Source organism: Triticum urartu, chromosome 5 (assembly GCF_003073215.2).
Source record: "Triticum urartu cultivar G1812 chromosome 5, Tu2.1, whole genome shotgun sequence".
In the NCBI taxonomy this organism is placed as follows: domain Eukaryota; kingdom Viridiplantae; phylum Streptophyta; class Magnoliopsida; order Poales; family Poaceae; genus Triticum; species Triticum urartu.
In genome coordinates, this window is record NC_053026.1 from 45,727,102 (window position 1) to 45,744,078 (window position 16,977).

Sequence of the window (16,977 nt, forward strand, 5' to 3'; positions counted from 1 at the left end):
TATTAATGGGTGGCCTTGATCTGAAACCAAACTATTTGGTGGACCAATTTAGTGGAGAGAATAGATGGAAGACAGATAGTGGAAAAGCAAAAGGAGATTCCTCGGCCAAAATGCTGTTCCATGGAGGCTGAATTTGATAAATTCGAAATTCTTTTTTTTACTTTTCAGTTTTTTTTTTGAAAAAATACGCATACAACTAGAGACATAATGTATATGTGTGTAATTTTTCAGGATTAAATGCATTAAAACGACAGCTACATAAAAAATACTATGTGGCTTTTCAACACGTGCATTATTCATTCTCAAAGTCCATGATTTTTTTTGTGCAGCTCAAAATTCACGGTATTTCATTGTGAAATTTTACATGCATATACATTACATCTTTGTATATATGTATAATTGTTTTCAGAATTTTTTTAAGTAAAAAGTTTGAAAATTTCAAAATTTTCCGCATCCATGGAGCTAAGCCTTGTAAAAGTACAATAAATGCCCCCGCCAAAAATGTACTCCCACGAGGGACAGTTAATACGGATCGGATGGACTAAAAGAGATGAAACGTCTAATCTTTCTTCACACCATGCCCAAAGTTACATTTGAAATTTTTTTTGAGAGAGTGAAAGTTACGTTTAAGTTTGATTTGACAATTGTAGCACCATCTTGCACAACAATTTCCTTTTGAGGATGACCTCTAACTTTATTCAATCTGGCCAAATTATAACCATGCTTCGAACTGTATTGTAGTTCCAAGAAATTGCAAAATACTCCAGAACTCCTGGAGTAGCTTTTATGACTAATAATTACAGTGAATTCTCTATTACTTTTTCTGCAGTTAGATTTCTCCCCCTTTTTTGGAGAAATTCTACAGTTTTTTTTTTGCGGGGGAAATTCTACAGTTAGTTTCTCAAAAACGTTTGTCAAGCGCAGGCTGAACCTCTCGACAGGCCCAGTGCAAATGGCAGCCAGGCGGCCTTTCAACTCCTTCCTTATCGCAAGCATGCCACCTCATCATTCAACATGCATTAGGAAAGGCCCACCTTAATATGCAACTATTCATATTAAAAATCCACTACAACATGCATGCATGTAAATTTCATTTTATTATGCTATTTACATTTAATTCTTATACACTTTCAAAAACTATTGTTTCAAAAATTCATGTTTCATATAATCAAAATCTTATTGAAATATTATAAATATTCCCGCAACAACGTGCGGCGCATCATCTAGTTTCATAAAAACGTCTGTCAAGCGCAGGCCCAGTTCCCTGCGAGAGGCAGGAACCCTCTCGACAGGCCCAGTGCAAATGGCAGCCAGGCGGCCTTTCAACTCCTTCCTTATCGCAAGCAGGCCCGGCCCGGCACGATCGACGACATTTCCACAGCCGCGTACGTAGTGCAGCATCTCCGGTGAGGCTGTTGAGTGTTGACGTAACCAACTCGCTTGATTCCACTCGACGCGAACGAACTCACCGGATTCCCTCCGGTCGCCGGCTCTCCTACATATACGCACGCCCGACCCCATGCATCGGTCACAGATTCATTCTCCGCCCCGAGATACCCGCGCGTCCGGCCACCAGCTCGCGCGTGCCTGCGACCCGCCAGCTCGCGCGCGCGCGTACTGCCGCCACCAGCCATGGCGCCCGGCGAGGCGACGGACGTCGGCATGCGCCGGCCCGCCGGGTGCTGCGGCGGCGGCGTCTTCCCGGAGGATTCGTTCGCGAGCTGGGGCGCGTACGGGCGCGCGCTGCTGGAGACGGGGCCGCGGCTCAGGGACCGGCTCACGGCGCGCTCCGCCGTAGACGTCGAGGTGCACGCCGTCCGCGGCCGCAGCGGCGCCGACATGCGCCGGGAGCTCAACTGGTGGGACCTCGCGTGGTTCGGCGTCGGCGCCGTCATCGGGGCCGGCATCTTCGTGCTCACCGGCCAGGAGGCCAAGGAGGCCGCTGGCCCCGCCGTCGTGCTCTCCTACGCCGTCTCCGGCATCTCGGCCATGCTCTCCGTGTTCTGCTACACCGAGTTCGCCATCGAGATCCCAGTCGCAGGTGACTCTCATCTCATCTCATGTCCGATCTACGGCTAGATCGTATCCTACCTACGTTCCTACTTCCATTGACTCCATGCATGCATGAGATGGATGAGTAGAACTCTCATCTCATTGACTCCATGCATGCAGGCGGTTCGTTCGCGTACCTGCGGGTGGAGCTGGGCGACTTCATGGCCTTCATCGCCGCCGGCAACATCCTGCTCGAGTACTGCATCGGCGGCGCGGCGGTGGCGCGCTCCTGGACCTCCTACTTCGCCACGCTACTCAACCACCACCCCAACGACTTCCGCATCCACGCCACGTCGCTCGCCGAGGACTACAACCGCCTCGACCCCATCGCCGTCGTCGTCATCACGCTCATCTGCCTCTTCGCCGTGCTCAGCACCAAGGGCTCCTCCCGCTTCAACTACATCCTCTCCATCGTCCACTTCGCCGTCATCATCTTCATCATCGGCGCCGGCCTCTCCAAGGCCAAGCTCTCCAACTTCACCGCCGAGTTCGCGCCCTACGGCGCCCGCGGCATCTTCGCCGCGTCCGCGGTGCTCTTCTTCGCCTACATCGGCTTCGACGCCGTCAGCACCATGGCCGAGGAGACCAAGAACCCGGCCAAGGACATCCCCGTGGGGCTCGTCGGCGCCATGGCGCTCACCACCGTCGTCTACTGCATTCTCGCCGTCACGCTCTGCCTCATGCAGCCGTACCGGGACATCGACCCCGACGCGCCCTTCTCCGTCGCCTTCAGCGCCGTCGGCATGGACTGGGCCAAGTACATCGTGGCCTTCGGCGCGCTCAAGGGGATGACCACCGTGCTGCTCGTCAGCGCCGTGGGCCAGGCCAGGTACCTCACCCACATCGCGCGGACGCACATGGCGCCGCCGTGCCTCGCCGTCGTGTCCCCGCGCTGGGGAACGCCGGTGCGCGCCACAGTCACGATGCTCACCGCCACGGCCATCATCGCGTTCTTCACCGACCTCGGCATCCTCTCCAACCTCCTCTCCATCTCCACGCTCTTCATCTTCATGCTCGTCGCCGTCGCACTGCTCGTCCACCGCTACTACGCCTCCGGTGAAACCACCGCCGCCAACCGTAACAAGCTCGTCTCGTGCGTCGCCGTGATCCTCGCCGCCTCCGTCGGTACAGCGGTGTACTGGGGCGTGGCGGTGGACGGCGGGTGGGCGGCATACGTGGTGACCGTGCCGGCGTGGTTCGCGGCGACGCTTTACCTGCACCTCGGGGTGCCAAAGGCGAGGGTGCCAACGATGTGGGGGGTGCCGCTGGTGCCGTGGCTGCCGTCGGCGTCCATCTTCATCAACATCTTCCTGCTCGGATCCATCGATGCAAAGTCTTTCATGAGGTTCGCGATATGGACGGTGGCGTTGCTCGTGTACTACTTCTTCGTCGGCCTCCACGCCTCCTACGACACTGCCAAGGTGCTCGCGGCCGAGGCTGCCGCCGCCAGGGTGGAAGAAGGCGGCCACAAGGCCGTGGAAATTGCCGGAGCTAGCAGCTAATTAGCACAGGAATTCATTAGACTAGTGATCTGTACGTCCATTATTTTTCACAATCGCAAATTAGTTGATGTACTAGCTACTAGTAGTGTCGTTTTATTTGTTAAGAATTTTTTGACGAAAGTATGGTTAGCTGATTTAATACGCAGTCTTGCTAAGTCTCAATTAATTAAGTCTCAGTCGATGCTATATTAATTTGTCAAATCTTACGTTAGATTTGCGTAACATTTTGTTTTCAGTTTTTTTATTTTCTCTCTTGCATGCTATGCAACTTGACCAAAACTTGGTTAAATCTCAGTCAACTGAGACCTAGCCACAACCTTCAGTATAATATTTTGTAGCAATCTAAATCTTATACCTCGGCCTAATTAAAATACTGAAGTCTCGAAGGACCATTTGACTTGCATGTCAAGTGTGTATGTTTAGAATAACATCAAGAAGCTCGATTTACCCCTTCGTCGACTAGGATTTTTGCCTTTCGGAGGTGGTGCCGTCGATCCACCTCATATTTTGTGGCCTTAGGGCCATGGGGGCATGGTGGATCTCGGCCTTGTCGATGGAAAGGCTTTTTTATTAGATATTTTTTTGAGTTTTGTTGGGGTTTGTGTCCTGCCTGGGAAGGCGAGACAGCGACAGCTTTCTGAAGTTGGAATAATGTTCCCCCCGCCTAGCCTCCGCCCCGATGGTGCGTTTTGCATCGTCAGGGAACGTGTGGAGGTATGTCACATGATTTGATTGGTGGTTGTCTTTAATGGATATGCTCGGATCTAGTCTTCGTTCTTCTACATTCGTGTGTCTTCAAGTTGAATGCTTTCGACCTATACTCTTCATTGACAGTGCTTGCTGTGTTTGGTACATTGTTCCTATGAGGCCTTAGTCCGACAACTTTTTTGACTGTTTACTATAATAAGTTTTGCCTGACTCCGGCGACAGAGGGGCGATAATACCGGCGCGCCTTCTACTCGCTTCAGTGCTTGTAGTTGTCTTTGTAAATTTTGTTTTCAGTGTTTGTTGTACTATCATCATTGAAGAGAAATAGGTCGAGATTTTTCTCGAAAAAACGTGTATGTTTAGGGTAGATCTTATTTGTTGGCATGCGGCAAATAGACAAGGCTTCACTGAGTGAGGGGTGGCTTCGCCGCTATCGATGGAGGTGGGACGGTCAGCGTGCTGGGTTCCCAGCATTGTTTTTTTTGTTTGTTCACTATAAATTGGCATTTTCTCCTTTTTACCTCTATGTGCTTTTTTTATTTAAATTATGTCTTTTTCTCCTTTTAGATTTGGTTTTTTCTTCTTTTTTTCCTTTTTCACATTTTCTTTATTATAATTTTTATAATACACGATAAATATTTTTATAATATACGGTAAAGCTTTTACATATATGCATTGAACTATTTTTAGTATACGATAAACATTTTTCAAATGATTTGTTAATATAAGATGAATATTTTTTTGATATAGAACATTTTTGAATATTTGATAAACTTTACTAACTATAGAGAAACCTTTTCTTAATATGCAGTGATTTTTTAATATACATTTGATTTCTTTAACATACTGAGCTATTTTTTAAAAAATGATAGTTTTAAAAATATCTTGGTCCTAAAAATTAATAGCCGGGTTTTGGTGAAAATCCGACTACAAAGCAAAAGAGAAAAAAAGAACTCATAGGCAGAGTGGGCGGGCCATCCCATTTGCCCTCGATTTAGGCGGAGCTTCCCCTATCAGACAGCCCAAACATATGGGCTGAATTTGGGGAATCAAATTGGGTGCCGTTTATTGGTCTGAACACATGGGGTGGAATAGAGGGTCGGATTGGAGATGCTCTAATCTTGTTAAAACTAGAGGATCCATTACTTATACAACAGAGAGGTACAGATATCTTGGGCCCTGATAAGTGTCACACGTGTGGCATGAACACATGGCAACTTCTAACGTTTTTTTGGCAAGTTTAGCGACGCGAGGATGACAATTTTAGTTGTCAAGCATGGCAACTTTTTTCGGATGACAAGTTTCAGCTTTTTTTGGTTTGGTTATTCTTTTCGGATGACAACTTTAGTTGTAAAAACCATCTGAGCCTGAACTGCTTTGTACCACACGTGTGGTACTTATCATTTGAAAATATTTTTTATCTTTAATCAAACAAACTGTTGTTTTCTATAACCTATACCAATATAAAAAGACTCAAAGAGGTAGATTCAATTAATCTCGACCATCAAATCATATCAATCTAACGACCTAGACTGCTTCAATGTCGAGCGCTCAACACGTTTAGCATGCAGTTAATTTCATGCCAAATATAGTGCTAATCACATAATAACACGCAAATAATATCATACTTAATATCCGCATGCACTTAATATATTTCTAAATTAAGTGCATTGCACGTACATTTTGACAAATATTTCCAAATGAGCGTGCATTGCACGTACATCTGCAAAAACAAAACGTGCATTGCACATACACATTGACTAGTAAGAATTCAAAAACTGGAAATGCCAAGTAGAGCTTGTTTATTTGAAAAATTCGAAAATCATATTTTGAAGTTTCACGAAAAAACTGAAGAAAAAAAAGACATGGACCTACATATGTATACTACATCATTGTAAAATTTCATGACGAAATACATTTTGGTGTGAGCTGTGCAAAAAAAAGGAAAACTATGTATTTCTAGCACATGCATCAGTCACTATAAAAGTCCATCATTTTTTGTGTGCAGCTCACGCTAAAACGTATTTCGTCATGCAGATGTAGTATAAATCTGTAGGTTCATGTGCATTTTTTCAGATTGTTTTTTGAAACTTCAAAATATGTTTTTTTGGAGGAGGTCAGCGACGTGGACATGGAGCAATGACGGAGGAGAGCAACGGCGCATGCGCAGGAGGAAGGGATTTGGATGGGTCCTGGCGGAATCTGGCGTGACGGACATGTCCTGGCGACCCCAAATCGGCGCACATATGGGGGGTGTCGCCGTGTCGGACAACCCAGACATATGGGTTGGATTTGAGGGATCCGGTTGGGTGGCGTTTTTTGGTCCGGACACATGGGGATGAAGTAGTAGAGGGTCCCGTTGGAGCTACTGACACATTATACTGACACAACATAGAAATACACTTTTTTTTATCTGTCAAACAAACTGTTGTTTGCTATAGAAAGAATTCAAGAACCTGAAATGCCAGATAGAGCTTGAGCACCATAGTGCTTTTTAGAACCTGAAATGCCAGATAGAGCTTGAGCACCATAGTGCTTTTTATTTGGAAAAAATATCCAAAAATCATATTTTGAAGTTTCAAAATATATAGAAAAAACATGAACCTAGGTATGCATACTATATCTTTGTAAAATTTCATGACGAAATACGTTTTGGTGTGGGTTGTACAAGTAAACAAAACCGTGTATTTCTAGCACATACACTATTCATTATAAAAGTCCATCATTTTCTTGTGCGGCTCACACCAAAACATATTTCGCCATGAAGACGTAGTGTAGGTTCATGTGTATTTTTTCCGATTTTTTTGAAACTTCAAAATATGATTTGTTTTTTAGATTTTCCAAAAAGCGCGCTGGAGCTAAAAAAAATCCACTCTCTTCCAGAACATAATACTTTGAAACTTCAGAAAATGTCTATCATGCATGGTCCATGGCTAGAGTGCTAAAAAGGTGCATAAATTTTCATTATATATGATTTTAACATGGCTACGAAGCTATACCTTTCTTTAGCTGAGGGGATTCCCACGAGTGGTTATCCTCCACCTTTAAAAGAACCCTTCTTGTGACCAAAGAAGCCACTATCTATGATCTTCTCATGCTTTCTCTTCTCCGTTGGCCGGCCAGGGATATTCCTATCCCCATTCCAATCGATGAATGCCAAAAATGCAAACTGGTGGCCGTGCTTGAAATGGAGGTGCTCAACTATACCCAACTGAATAAAACCCAGACATATAGTTTCAAAGCAATATTGCTTTGAGTATTTCATCCTAAACATAATTAATATTTCATTCCATGGTATCCTCGAGAAGGAAAACAAGTCATGCAGAATTCAATGACTGCCGAGTTCCGTTCTACATATACTGTCTTGTAGGAAACCAGGTCGATTTTTAACTCATTGGGGTTGTGGTGTTCAAGGTAAATAAGGCAGCAGCTGCACCGCTTGCTGTTTTTTCTTTTAACAACCTACTCCTATAAGCATCTCCGAAAGACTGAGTCGATATATCATCTTGAAATTTACGAATGTACCGCTCGCTGTTGAATGGTAAAATGATGTTCCATCTCGAAATCTATGATAGGGGTGTTATTTAGGTATAGCAGGTGCAACAATTACCGGTTGGATTATTCTAGGTCTAGAATGGTTGTGGCCAGTTGTTAGCTCATCTTGGAACCCACTTACGGCCACGACTACAACTCATGGAAAAGAAGAGCAGGTTGTATATATCAAAGGGCCCCTCTTTTCACTTTCCAACGATTCCTTAGGTGACCCACACAAATATTCCGTCTCAGCTCATTAGCTCCATATAAATGCAACTTCTTGCGTTGTCCATGATTCCACCAGCCTGCCTTATAATGTCTTGAGAGCTCTCCACAAGAACTTCCAGCTCCAAGCTCCAACCGGAGGCTTCAAGAATGACTTCCGAACCAGAGGTTTGTGAGCCTGCCCATCTATCCGTGTAACTCAAACCATTTTTTTCTCTTCTCATGCTTGTGCTTTTTTTTAGGGTAATGCTTGTGCATATTTTTTTGATTTATTAACTACTTCCTCTGTACTAGTGTAATGTCAAAAACGCTCTTATATTATGAGATGGAGGGAGATTCTATGTAACTAACCACACTAGTCATTGACGCTTATGTCCTATCCCTTCATCCTATAATATATGAGCGTCTTATATTATGGAACGGAGGGAGTATCAGATAGCACATTTTTCTAATATATCTACATGTATCAATCTGCAGACACCGCGAATAACCGAGCTCCATGTAAGGATGGACTGCAACGGGTGCGTGCACAAGATGAGGAAGACCCTGACCGGCATTGACGGTGTAGGCGAGGTACATGTTGATCAAGCGAACCACAAGATCACGGTGGTGGGGATCGCCGATCCTGCGAGGATCGTCAAGGCCATCAGGAAGGCCAACAGGGTTCCCACCATCTGCTCGCACACCGACCCTGCAGCTCCGGCGCCACCCGCCGAAGGGGGAGAAGCCCCGGCTGCAGCTCCGGCGCCACCCGCGGGAGGGGGAGAAGCCCCGCCTGCAGCTCCGGCGCCACCCGCGGAAGGGGAAGCCCCGGTTGCTGATGTGCCTCCGCCTCCGCCTGCAGAAGAGGCACCAGCAGAACCCACCGCGGCAGAGAACAAAGAGGCGCCACCACCGGCTGGAGCACCAGCCACCTCCATGATATACATGGTGCGTGACTGCCCATACAGCCACCATGCGTACAGAGGTCATTGGGCAACCCATCCGAGCAACATTCATGGCGTCAGATATGGATATGAATATGATGATGCTGCACCATATTACGCAGCACATAGTCGTAGCTACAGTCCTCCTCGCATATCAGAGTACGGCCATGTGGGCTCTTCAGCCCAAGAAGGAAGATGCTACTACCATCCAGCGGCTGCTAGGGGAAGAGGAGATGGGAGCCAGATCACTTCGATGTTCAGCGAGGAGAACCCCAACGCATGCAGCATAGCATAATTGAAAAAGAGGCCGTTTGCGTAAGGAATCTGTTTCTGTAAACTCTTTCGGCCCGAAAGGGCAAGTGAGATAGATTTTTGCTTTTTGCCTATATATATGATGTGGTGTAAAATGGATATGTGGTTTAGTTTTTCATAAGGTGGGGCGTGGGATTTGTGTAGAGGTAACGCATGTGGAACAATAAGATGCTTGACTTGTAGTGGTCGAGAGATAATCTTTCTGGCAATAGTCGCTATTTTTATTGCCGTCCATCCAATAGAACCTCATAAAGCCATGGTCCTCGACGAAAGTCATTCGCGAGCGGGCATGGAAATACCTTTCTATGTTGCGACGTAGTCCTAGAAAACTCTGACGGCTAAGGGTTGTTTTCTGACGAAGACTACTAGGAAGCAAAAGGCGGATTTTATCACTTCTATGGAAACCGCTAGGCCTAATTTTACTTGGTAATATTACTTGACTGCTAGGCCTTCCTTCTCTAGGGAGATCAAGTGTATTTTGCTAGGAGTTAATAGGCGTTCACTTGATGTTAGAAAAAATGGAAATGGAGGATTAGGTTGATTATTAAGTTTTACATGCGGTCTAAACTTGACGGCTTTGATAGGACTGTTGTTGTGGTTAAGAGGGCTGCATAACCTGAGCACTAACTCGCTTTCTTGACTGAGTTGGTTCGTACTTGTGGAGATGAAAATTTATTCATGGTTGTGGGAGGATGTTTTAATATTATTTGTTAATGTGCCAAAAAGAATAATGAAAATTTCAGCGCTAGATGGACTTTTTATGTTTAATGCTATAATTGAAAATCTTTGGCGTGATGGAGATAGCTCTCTCAGGACGTCGATTTACTTGAAATAATAGTCTTGCTACACCAACTTATTAAAAGTCGGGTCACCTTTCGGATAGCTCCGAGAGGGGATAATTTCTTTTCCCTAATTATGTTGTGTGCATTGCGAAGGGGACTTTCTGATCATGATCCCCTTCCGTTTGACTCTAATAAGACTGCTCACGTGGGGAACAAAGCGGCTTTCTCTTTCGAGTTATCATGGTTTGAGAACGACGGCTTTATTGAGATGATTGTTATAGGATGGGAAAAAGAATTAGGATACCACCAATGTTGAGAAAGGTAGCAATATAAGATCCATCATCTTAGACGGTTCTTGCATGGGAACTAAGAATGTGAGCGTATTTTATAAAATTAAAAAATAAAGGATACTTTGTCTTATTGATGTATTAGATATCAAAGCATAATCGACTCCCCTTGTTCAGGCAGAATGCGCTACTAAAAGAGAGGCCAGCAAGAGCATAGCTAAACTTCTGCATGCGGAGCATATTAAATGGGCCTGAATTTCCAAAGTGAGGTACGTGAGGGAAGGTGGCAATAACACCACAAAATTCATTTGATCGCCGATGTGAAGCGTAGAAAAACGAAAAATGTCCAACTTAAAAAAGACGAGTGAACCAGTGTGGGTCAGGAGAATCCCAAGTCATGTATTTCTAATTACTATAAACAATTGTTTGGGCGCCCCATGTTCAACTTCATATCGATGGATGAAGACACCATAGTTTGAGGACTATCAATGGGGACATGATGCCAATGTTTGAGGACTTATTCAACCGAAAGCTTTAATTGCTTAAAGTTTAAACTCAACTTTGGCATGGTCACTTTGCTTCCTAAGAAGGACGATGTTTTTTTTCGAAAAAGGGGGACTCCCCGGCCTCTGCATCAGAACAATGCATACGGCCACATTTATAGATAAATAAAGAGGTTCAACAAAGTTTTATAGTCTGAAAACAAAATAACGGCAAGCTCACAAAGAGCCCCGACGCCAAAAACAATAGGTCCAAAAGCCACAACCGGCTGGCATAACAAAGATAGGTAAACTAATCGCCTATCCTATTACATGACCGCCATCCAAACCGGTTGAAGATATCCCGCGCTACCATCTCCCACCGGACAGATGCAGTAACCAAACGCTCCCTGGCCTCCGTCGAACGATGTGGCGTGGCGTGGTTTAAGTGATTTCGGTCAAATTATTTGCTAAATGTTAGTTTCAATTTTATATCGAATGGATAAAAATAGGCTAACAATGATAGCACAAATTGTGGTACATACTACTATGACTTCCATGCCTGCCAACACATCCTTGAGGGGGTGGTCGTCCTTCATGAAACTATTCATGAGTTGCACTCTAAGAACCTCGAGGAGATTAATTTTAAAGTGGATTTGTGAAAACCCTATGATAAAGTCATTTAGGGTGGTACTATTGGGGTGAAAATCAGTGACAATACATCGACCACTATTTTAAAACCTAGGAAGGGGTTGCAGCCAGGGGATCCTATGCCGCCAATCCTATTCAACATTGTTGTTGATCTGTTGGTGGTCATTATAGCAAGGGGTAAGCAGGATGGCTAGGTGGATGGTCTCATCCAGGAAATCTATTGACGGGAAGTGGGTATCATTCTCTAGTAAGCGGGTAATACTATAATTTTTATGGAGCACGACGTGAACAAGACAGATAGTATGAAACAAATCATTTACCTTTTTGTGCAATTGTCCGGACTTAAGATATTTATAAAAGTGAATTATTCTGCTTTGAGCATGTCAAAGAGGAAGAGTAAACAAGTTTAAAAAAAATTCAGCCGTTGTAAAGGAAAACTGATGTAATATGGTGGACGATTTGATTTTAGTGAATTATGTGGTCACAAGCTTAGCCACTGGAACGACAAGGTTTATCCCTTGTAGACGAGCTGGGTTTGGAGGTTCGTAGATGTTTGAGCCATGTATAGAAAAATCCATTGGATGTCCATTTTTTATTTGGACCATGTACAGATTGTGTCTTTTCTAGGGAAATGTCTGATGTTGAGATGGACAATTGGGGAAGAGCATTGTTGGATACACTCCCTAGTTTTATCTACAAGCTCTTAGCTAACGATGTAAGTGTCTGATGTTGAGATGGACAATTGGGGAAGAGCATTGTTGGATACACCCCCTAGTTTTATCTACAAGCTCTTAGCTAACGATGTAAGTTTGATTTGAGATGAATAAAACTAGCCATGAAGGCCTTCCCGTAAAAAAAAAAGTTGCTCCCGCATTTTTTAGGGCTAATTCTTTTTAGGGGAATTGTTTTAGCGTTAGTTGCTCCCGCATAAAAAAAAATTTGAGAAGAGAAGAACTCCCGCATAAATAAAAGAGAATCTGTAACCACACAAATGGGCCTAGGTTTTTTTTTAGGTGAAAGTGGGCCTAGGTTTTTTCCTGCCCAGCTTCAACACTGGCCCACAAAAAGCCCACAAAACGGTGCTAACTGGGCGGTCGGGCTCCGGCGCAAAACCCCGCCGCAGAAAGGAAACCTAAAACCCTAACTTGCCGCCCCCTTCCTCCCCCCACAACACCGACCAATGGCGCCGCGCGGCAACCGCAGCAGCAAGAAGCCGCCGCCGCCGCCGCGGGGCAAGGGCAAGGGCAAGCGCCCCTCCGCCGCCGCCGCCGGAGACGACCCCTTCTTCGAGTCGGAGCCCAAGCGCCGCCGCGCCCGCGCGGACGAGGACATCGAGAGCGGGGACAGCGACGACGACACCCTCGCGCTGGGCGGCGCCGTCGCGGGCGGGGATGAGGAGGAGGAGGAGGAGGAGGAGAAGGAGACGGCCGGGGAGAAGAGGTTGCGGATGACCAAGGAGTACCTGGAGAGGATCGCCGACGCGGTGAAGAGGAACAAGGAGGAAGAGGAGGAGGACGACGACGAAGATGACGACGAGGATGATGGTTTGCCCGGGGGGAGGCGGGTCGCCAAGCTCCTCCGGAAGAAGCAGCTCGTGGAGAGTGGCAGGCAGCGCCTGAGCCTCGCCGCAAGGTGAGCAGCAATTCTCTGCGAGTTTATTAATTTTTGCTGTCCTTCCATTTTGCCACCCGGTTGTATTGTTGCTTCGACTGCCTCGCTCAAATCAAATTAATGGAGTAGGATTTTTTTCACCTCATGTATGTGACAAGGCATTGCAATTTGCAGGGTGTTACCACCTGGCCAGCAGGATGGATTCAAATTTATAGCCAAGCACCGGCAGCCAGTGACTGCCGTTGCTCTGTCGAAGGACAGCGACAAGGGGTTTTCGGCATCCAAAGATGGAGTTATCCTCCATTGGGATGTCGAGACCGGGCAAAGCGAGAAGTATTTGTGGCCAACTGAAAAGGTGTTGGTTTCTCACCATGCTAAAGCTCCTCTCTCTAAGAAGAGAAGCCAGCAGGTGCTTGCACTGGCTGTTAGTTCCGATGGGCGATACTTGGCCACTGGTGGCTTCGATAGGCATATCCATTTGTGGGATGTTCGATCACGGGAGCACATACAGGTGTGGTATTCATTTGTCGATGATATAAGAGCTAACCATATTACTCAGAGAAATGCTTGCAAGTTTGATTCCTTTTTCTCGAACAAGCACCCTAATGTGTCATTGTATATTAGAAGAAACTGTCAAGATGCCGCAGAATTTGTAACGGCCCAACCAAAACAAGGCAAACAAAAACTGCAAACCAGAAGGTCCCGACAGAAGCAAACCAGAACAATGATGAAAAGCAAAATTGTAGAGCTAGCTAGCAGGAACTATCGTGCTTGTAAAATTGAAAATTGTTTTTCTTTATTAATTTGTGTGACGGAATGGGTAGCTTACATTATTTCCCTGTATATGTGTTGTATGTCAGAGTCATACTGTCGAATAACCCAAAACAAATCAAGGCAAACCACTTATAGTTCATCTGAGATGTTTCTCTTGAGCTGTTATTGCCTTCGCAATGTTATTTAGACAATATAAGCTATCAAACATTGTTTTGTTACTGTGCTCATAGTTTTTCTGGAAGGTGGAGTACAATCACAAAGTAGAAGGAATAACGTTATATATATACATGTTGCATTTGCCAAGGCTGTTTGTAGAAAAGTACCCCCCCCCCCCCCCCCCCCCCCCCCCCCCCCCCCATGTCAAGTGTTTACTACCCCAAGATATTGCTGTCAGTATTGATCAATGTTAGAATGCTGTAGCCCTTCGTAGATATCTGTTTGGGGTCTGCTACTGACCAGATGTATTCTTAGGTCAATTCACACGGAACTTGAATTCCATATCAGGATCCGTTTACAAGTGTAAGCTGTTTGTTTATGATTCAGGGAGCAGCATTTTCAGTTGGATTGTAGATGTTCGTTTAATGTCAGTGTGTATAGCTTACTTTTGCCATGTAATATTCTGTCACTCTGTATTTATCAAACTTCAAATACATATAACCTATTGCCCAATGCTAAATTGCTAATGATGACCTTCCCTCTTTTGGGCGCTTCTTATTTCTTTGGCCCCTGCACTAGCTTATCTCGCAAGATCCATGATCCTTTTGGATCCACTCTTTACCGTTGTCAACATCTTTCTGAAAGTAACATATACTATCACTATTGATGCCCTCATGAGCCAGAGTTAATTTTACTACTATGGATGATGTTAATTGTTTGCGCTGCTTATGTAATTTAATTCAGTACTGTTTTCTGCTGTTCTGCAGGCATTCAGTGGACATAGAGGGCCCGTATCCTGTCTTGCTTTCGGCCTGGACTCTTCAGAGCTATTCTCTGGTTCTTATGATCGTTCAATAATGCAGTGGAATGCTGAAGATAGAACATACATGCACTGCCTATATGGTCATCAGGGTGAAATATTGACAACTGACGCACTCAGCAAAGATAGACTTCTGACTGTAGCACGGGATAGAACAATGCATCTTTGGAAGGTAATTTGCACTTAGCTCTGTTTCGTTCGTTGTAGCTTCTACGCTTCATATGTTTGTGATACAATCAGATAACGCTGTGTGATTCATCTGCATGTCTAGCTGCTTTCAATAAATAGGTAGACTGATAAGACCTCAAGTAGGGTTTTCAACAATGTGTGAGCATGTAAATGACACTTTCATCTCTGTTTCATGCAACCAAGGAGAGATGCTTTAATTCTCGAACAGACATGCCTTTCTCTGTTAAGAAATGTAGGCTAAAACCTTGTAATGTAAGGACTTACCTTTCCATTTAATAAGCTTTCATTTCTTGGCAGATACCGGAGGAGTCACAGTTAGTCTTTCGTGCTCCTGCTGTGTCTTTGGAGTGCTGCTGCTTTATCGATGACAAGGAATATTTGTCTGGATCAGATGATGGAAGCCTCGAGCTTTGGAGTGTTATGAGAAAGAAACCTACTCACATAATAAAAAATGCCCATCCAGCATTAGCTCCTAGTTCACTTGACAGTGCTGATGAAAAGTTGCCCAAAGGTAAAAGATACTTTCTCAACCCTGTTGCTCTCTTTCTGCGATAAAAAAAGAATCATTTATTTTGATGCAAGGTATGGTAGGATTTTATTTGTTTAGCTTCTTGTAGTGATTGGAAACCATGTAAAGATGGTATTTGACCAGGCAATATTAGTCATATTTCCCTTTTTCACCATGCGTTGGTAGTTCGGTACTTGTGGTCAATGCAGTGAGAACATTGCCTTCCTGTATGCTCCCTCATTTCAACAACTGAGATTATGTCATGTTTATTCCTTGTGCAACTATGCAGAAAATGGAATTTGTAAGCCTCAAAGCCTTTCATCAGCTCATTCATGGATTAGTGCTGTTGCTGCAAGAAAAGGTTCTGATCTGGCTGCGTCTGGAGCAGCTAATGGTGTTGTTCGCCTTTGGACAATTCAACCTGATTCAAAAGGGATGCAGCCATTGTTCGACTTGCCACTGGTATTTAACTCGCATTATTCTACTTCACACCAGTGGTCATTACTTACTACTGTAATGACTACCCTCTCTTTTCCGTATGACCCTGTTGTAAGTCTGATCTGCAATTTGTCATGCACAGGATGGCTTTGTCAATTCTCTTGCAATAGCAAAATCGGGACGCTTCATTGTTGCTGGTGTTGGCCGAGTAAGAGTTTTTCCCATCTTTTTTAGCTGGTGAAATTTGGTTGTGTGCATAATATGATCCAGAGGCCAAGAAAGTTGTCTCTTCTTATATATAGAAAAAATCTCAAGAAATGCAAACATGATAACCACTACTGATGGTCGTTCTTATGTCTGCTCTCAAGAAATTCCGTGTACCAGCACGAAACAAAGTGTCATACACTATTGTATCTTCAACAGCATGACTTGATTATCTCCATTTTCTTAGGAACCTCGTCTTGGAAAATGGGGCCGAGTCGCAACAGCAAAGAATGGGGTTGCAATTCATCGGCTCAGTCTACAAGATGACTCTGAAGATTTGTAAGGTAGATAGCCTGCGCATTGAGAAACACCCTGCGGCTTGTTCATACACTGTCAAGACGAGAAAGATTGTACCAACACCATGAGTGTCAGTCATGCTCGCAGCTGAAAGATACAGGAAGGTTGAACCACAAGCTTCACGCATGCTATAGTTCTATGATGCACCAGCTTTACCGTTCCGTTCAGTGAAGCAATTTCTGTGTGCAAGCACGGATGGAGAGGTGTTGGAATGATTGGATGTAGAATGCGTGATTTCTGGGGAATGTCATGTCCAGTTTTCTTCTCTGTTTCCATTGTAGACGGCAGGTGTAGGTTTGAAACCCTATTCTTTTGCGCCCTGCCTGAAATGACTGTCACAGGAAATTGTTGAGGTAGTTTTTTGCAGGGAAACATTTTTGTGGTTTTGGCTTTGGCGGGAGACATTCTATGTAATAGCAAATTTTGATGGCTGGTAGCGGTCTTTGGTGAAACTGAAATTTA

At 44.8% G+C, this 16,977-nt stretch overlaps 3 protein-coding genes across 3 annotated transcripts; all 3 read left to right on the forward strand.

Annotated features, from left to right (window-relative positions):
- Positions 1–1,524: 1,524 nt before the first annotated feature.
- Positions 1,525–3,624, forward strand: LOC125555597 (cationic amino acid transporter 1-like). The gene is made up of 2 exons (XM_048718498.1): positions 1,525–2,041; positions 2,173–3,624. The coding sequence occupies exons 1-2, from the start codon at positions 1,633–1,635 to the stop codon at positions 3,552–3,554; spliced, it is 1,791 nt and encodes a 596-aa protein (XP_048574455.1). The 5' UTR covers positions 1,525–1,632; the 3' UTR covers positions 3,555–3,624.
- Positions 3,625–8,100: 4,476 nt separating this feature from the next.
- On the forward strand, positions 8,101–9,493 carry LOC125555598 (heavy metal-associated isoprenylated plant protein 35-like). Its single transcript, XM_048718499.1, has 2 exons — positions 8,101–8,189; positions 8,499–9,493. Exons 1-2 carry the CDS (start codon positions 8,172–8,174, stop codon positions 9,240–9,242), a joined length of 762 nt encoding a protein of 253 aa, XP_048574456.1. The 5' UTR covers positions 8,101–8,171; the 3' UTR covers positions 9,243–9,493.
- A 3,069-nt stretch (positions 9,494–12,562) lies between these two features.
- On the forward strand, positions 12,563–16,967 carry LOC125507787 (U3 snoRNP-associated protein-like YAOH). Its single transcript, XM_048672284.1, has 7 exons — positions 12,563–13,090; positions 13,244–13,580; positions 14,767–14,991; positions 15,306–15,519; positions 15,806–15,978; positions 16,097–16,162; positions 16,406–16,967. Exons 1-7 carry the CDS (start codon positions 12,639–12,641, stop codon positions 16,499–16,501), a joined length of 1,563 nt encoding a protein of 520 aa, XP_048528241.1. The 5' UTR covers positions 12,563–12,638; the 3' UTR covers positions 16,502–16,967.
- The last annotated feature ends 10 nt before the right edge of the window (positions 16,968–16,977 follow it).

Excerpts from the sequence above, each read along its gene's own strand:
- LOC125555597 (XM_048718498.1), top strand. The coding sequence starts at position 1,633 with ATGGCGCCCGGCGAGGCGACGGACGTCGGCATGCGCCGGCCCGCCGGG. Across the intron at positions 2,042-2,172 it reads CATCGAGATCCCAGTCGCAG|GCGGTTCGTTCGCGTACCTG; the intron begins GTGACTCTCATC and ends CCATGCATGCAG.
- LOC125507787 (XM_048672284.1), top strand. The coding sequence starts at position 12,639 with ATGGCGCCGCGCGGCAACCGCAGCAGCAAGAAGCCGCCGCCGCCGCCG. Across the intron at positions 14,992-15,305 it reads GAACAATGCATCTTTGGAAG|ATACCGGAGGAGTCACAGTT; the intron begins GTAATTTGCACT and ends ATTTCTTGGCAG. Across the intron at positions 15,979-16,096 it reads CATTGTTCGACTTGCCACTG|GATGGCTTTGTCAATTCTCT; the intron begins GTATTTAACTCG and ends TGTCATGCACAG.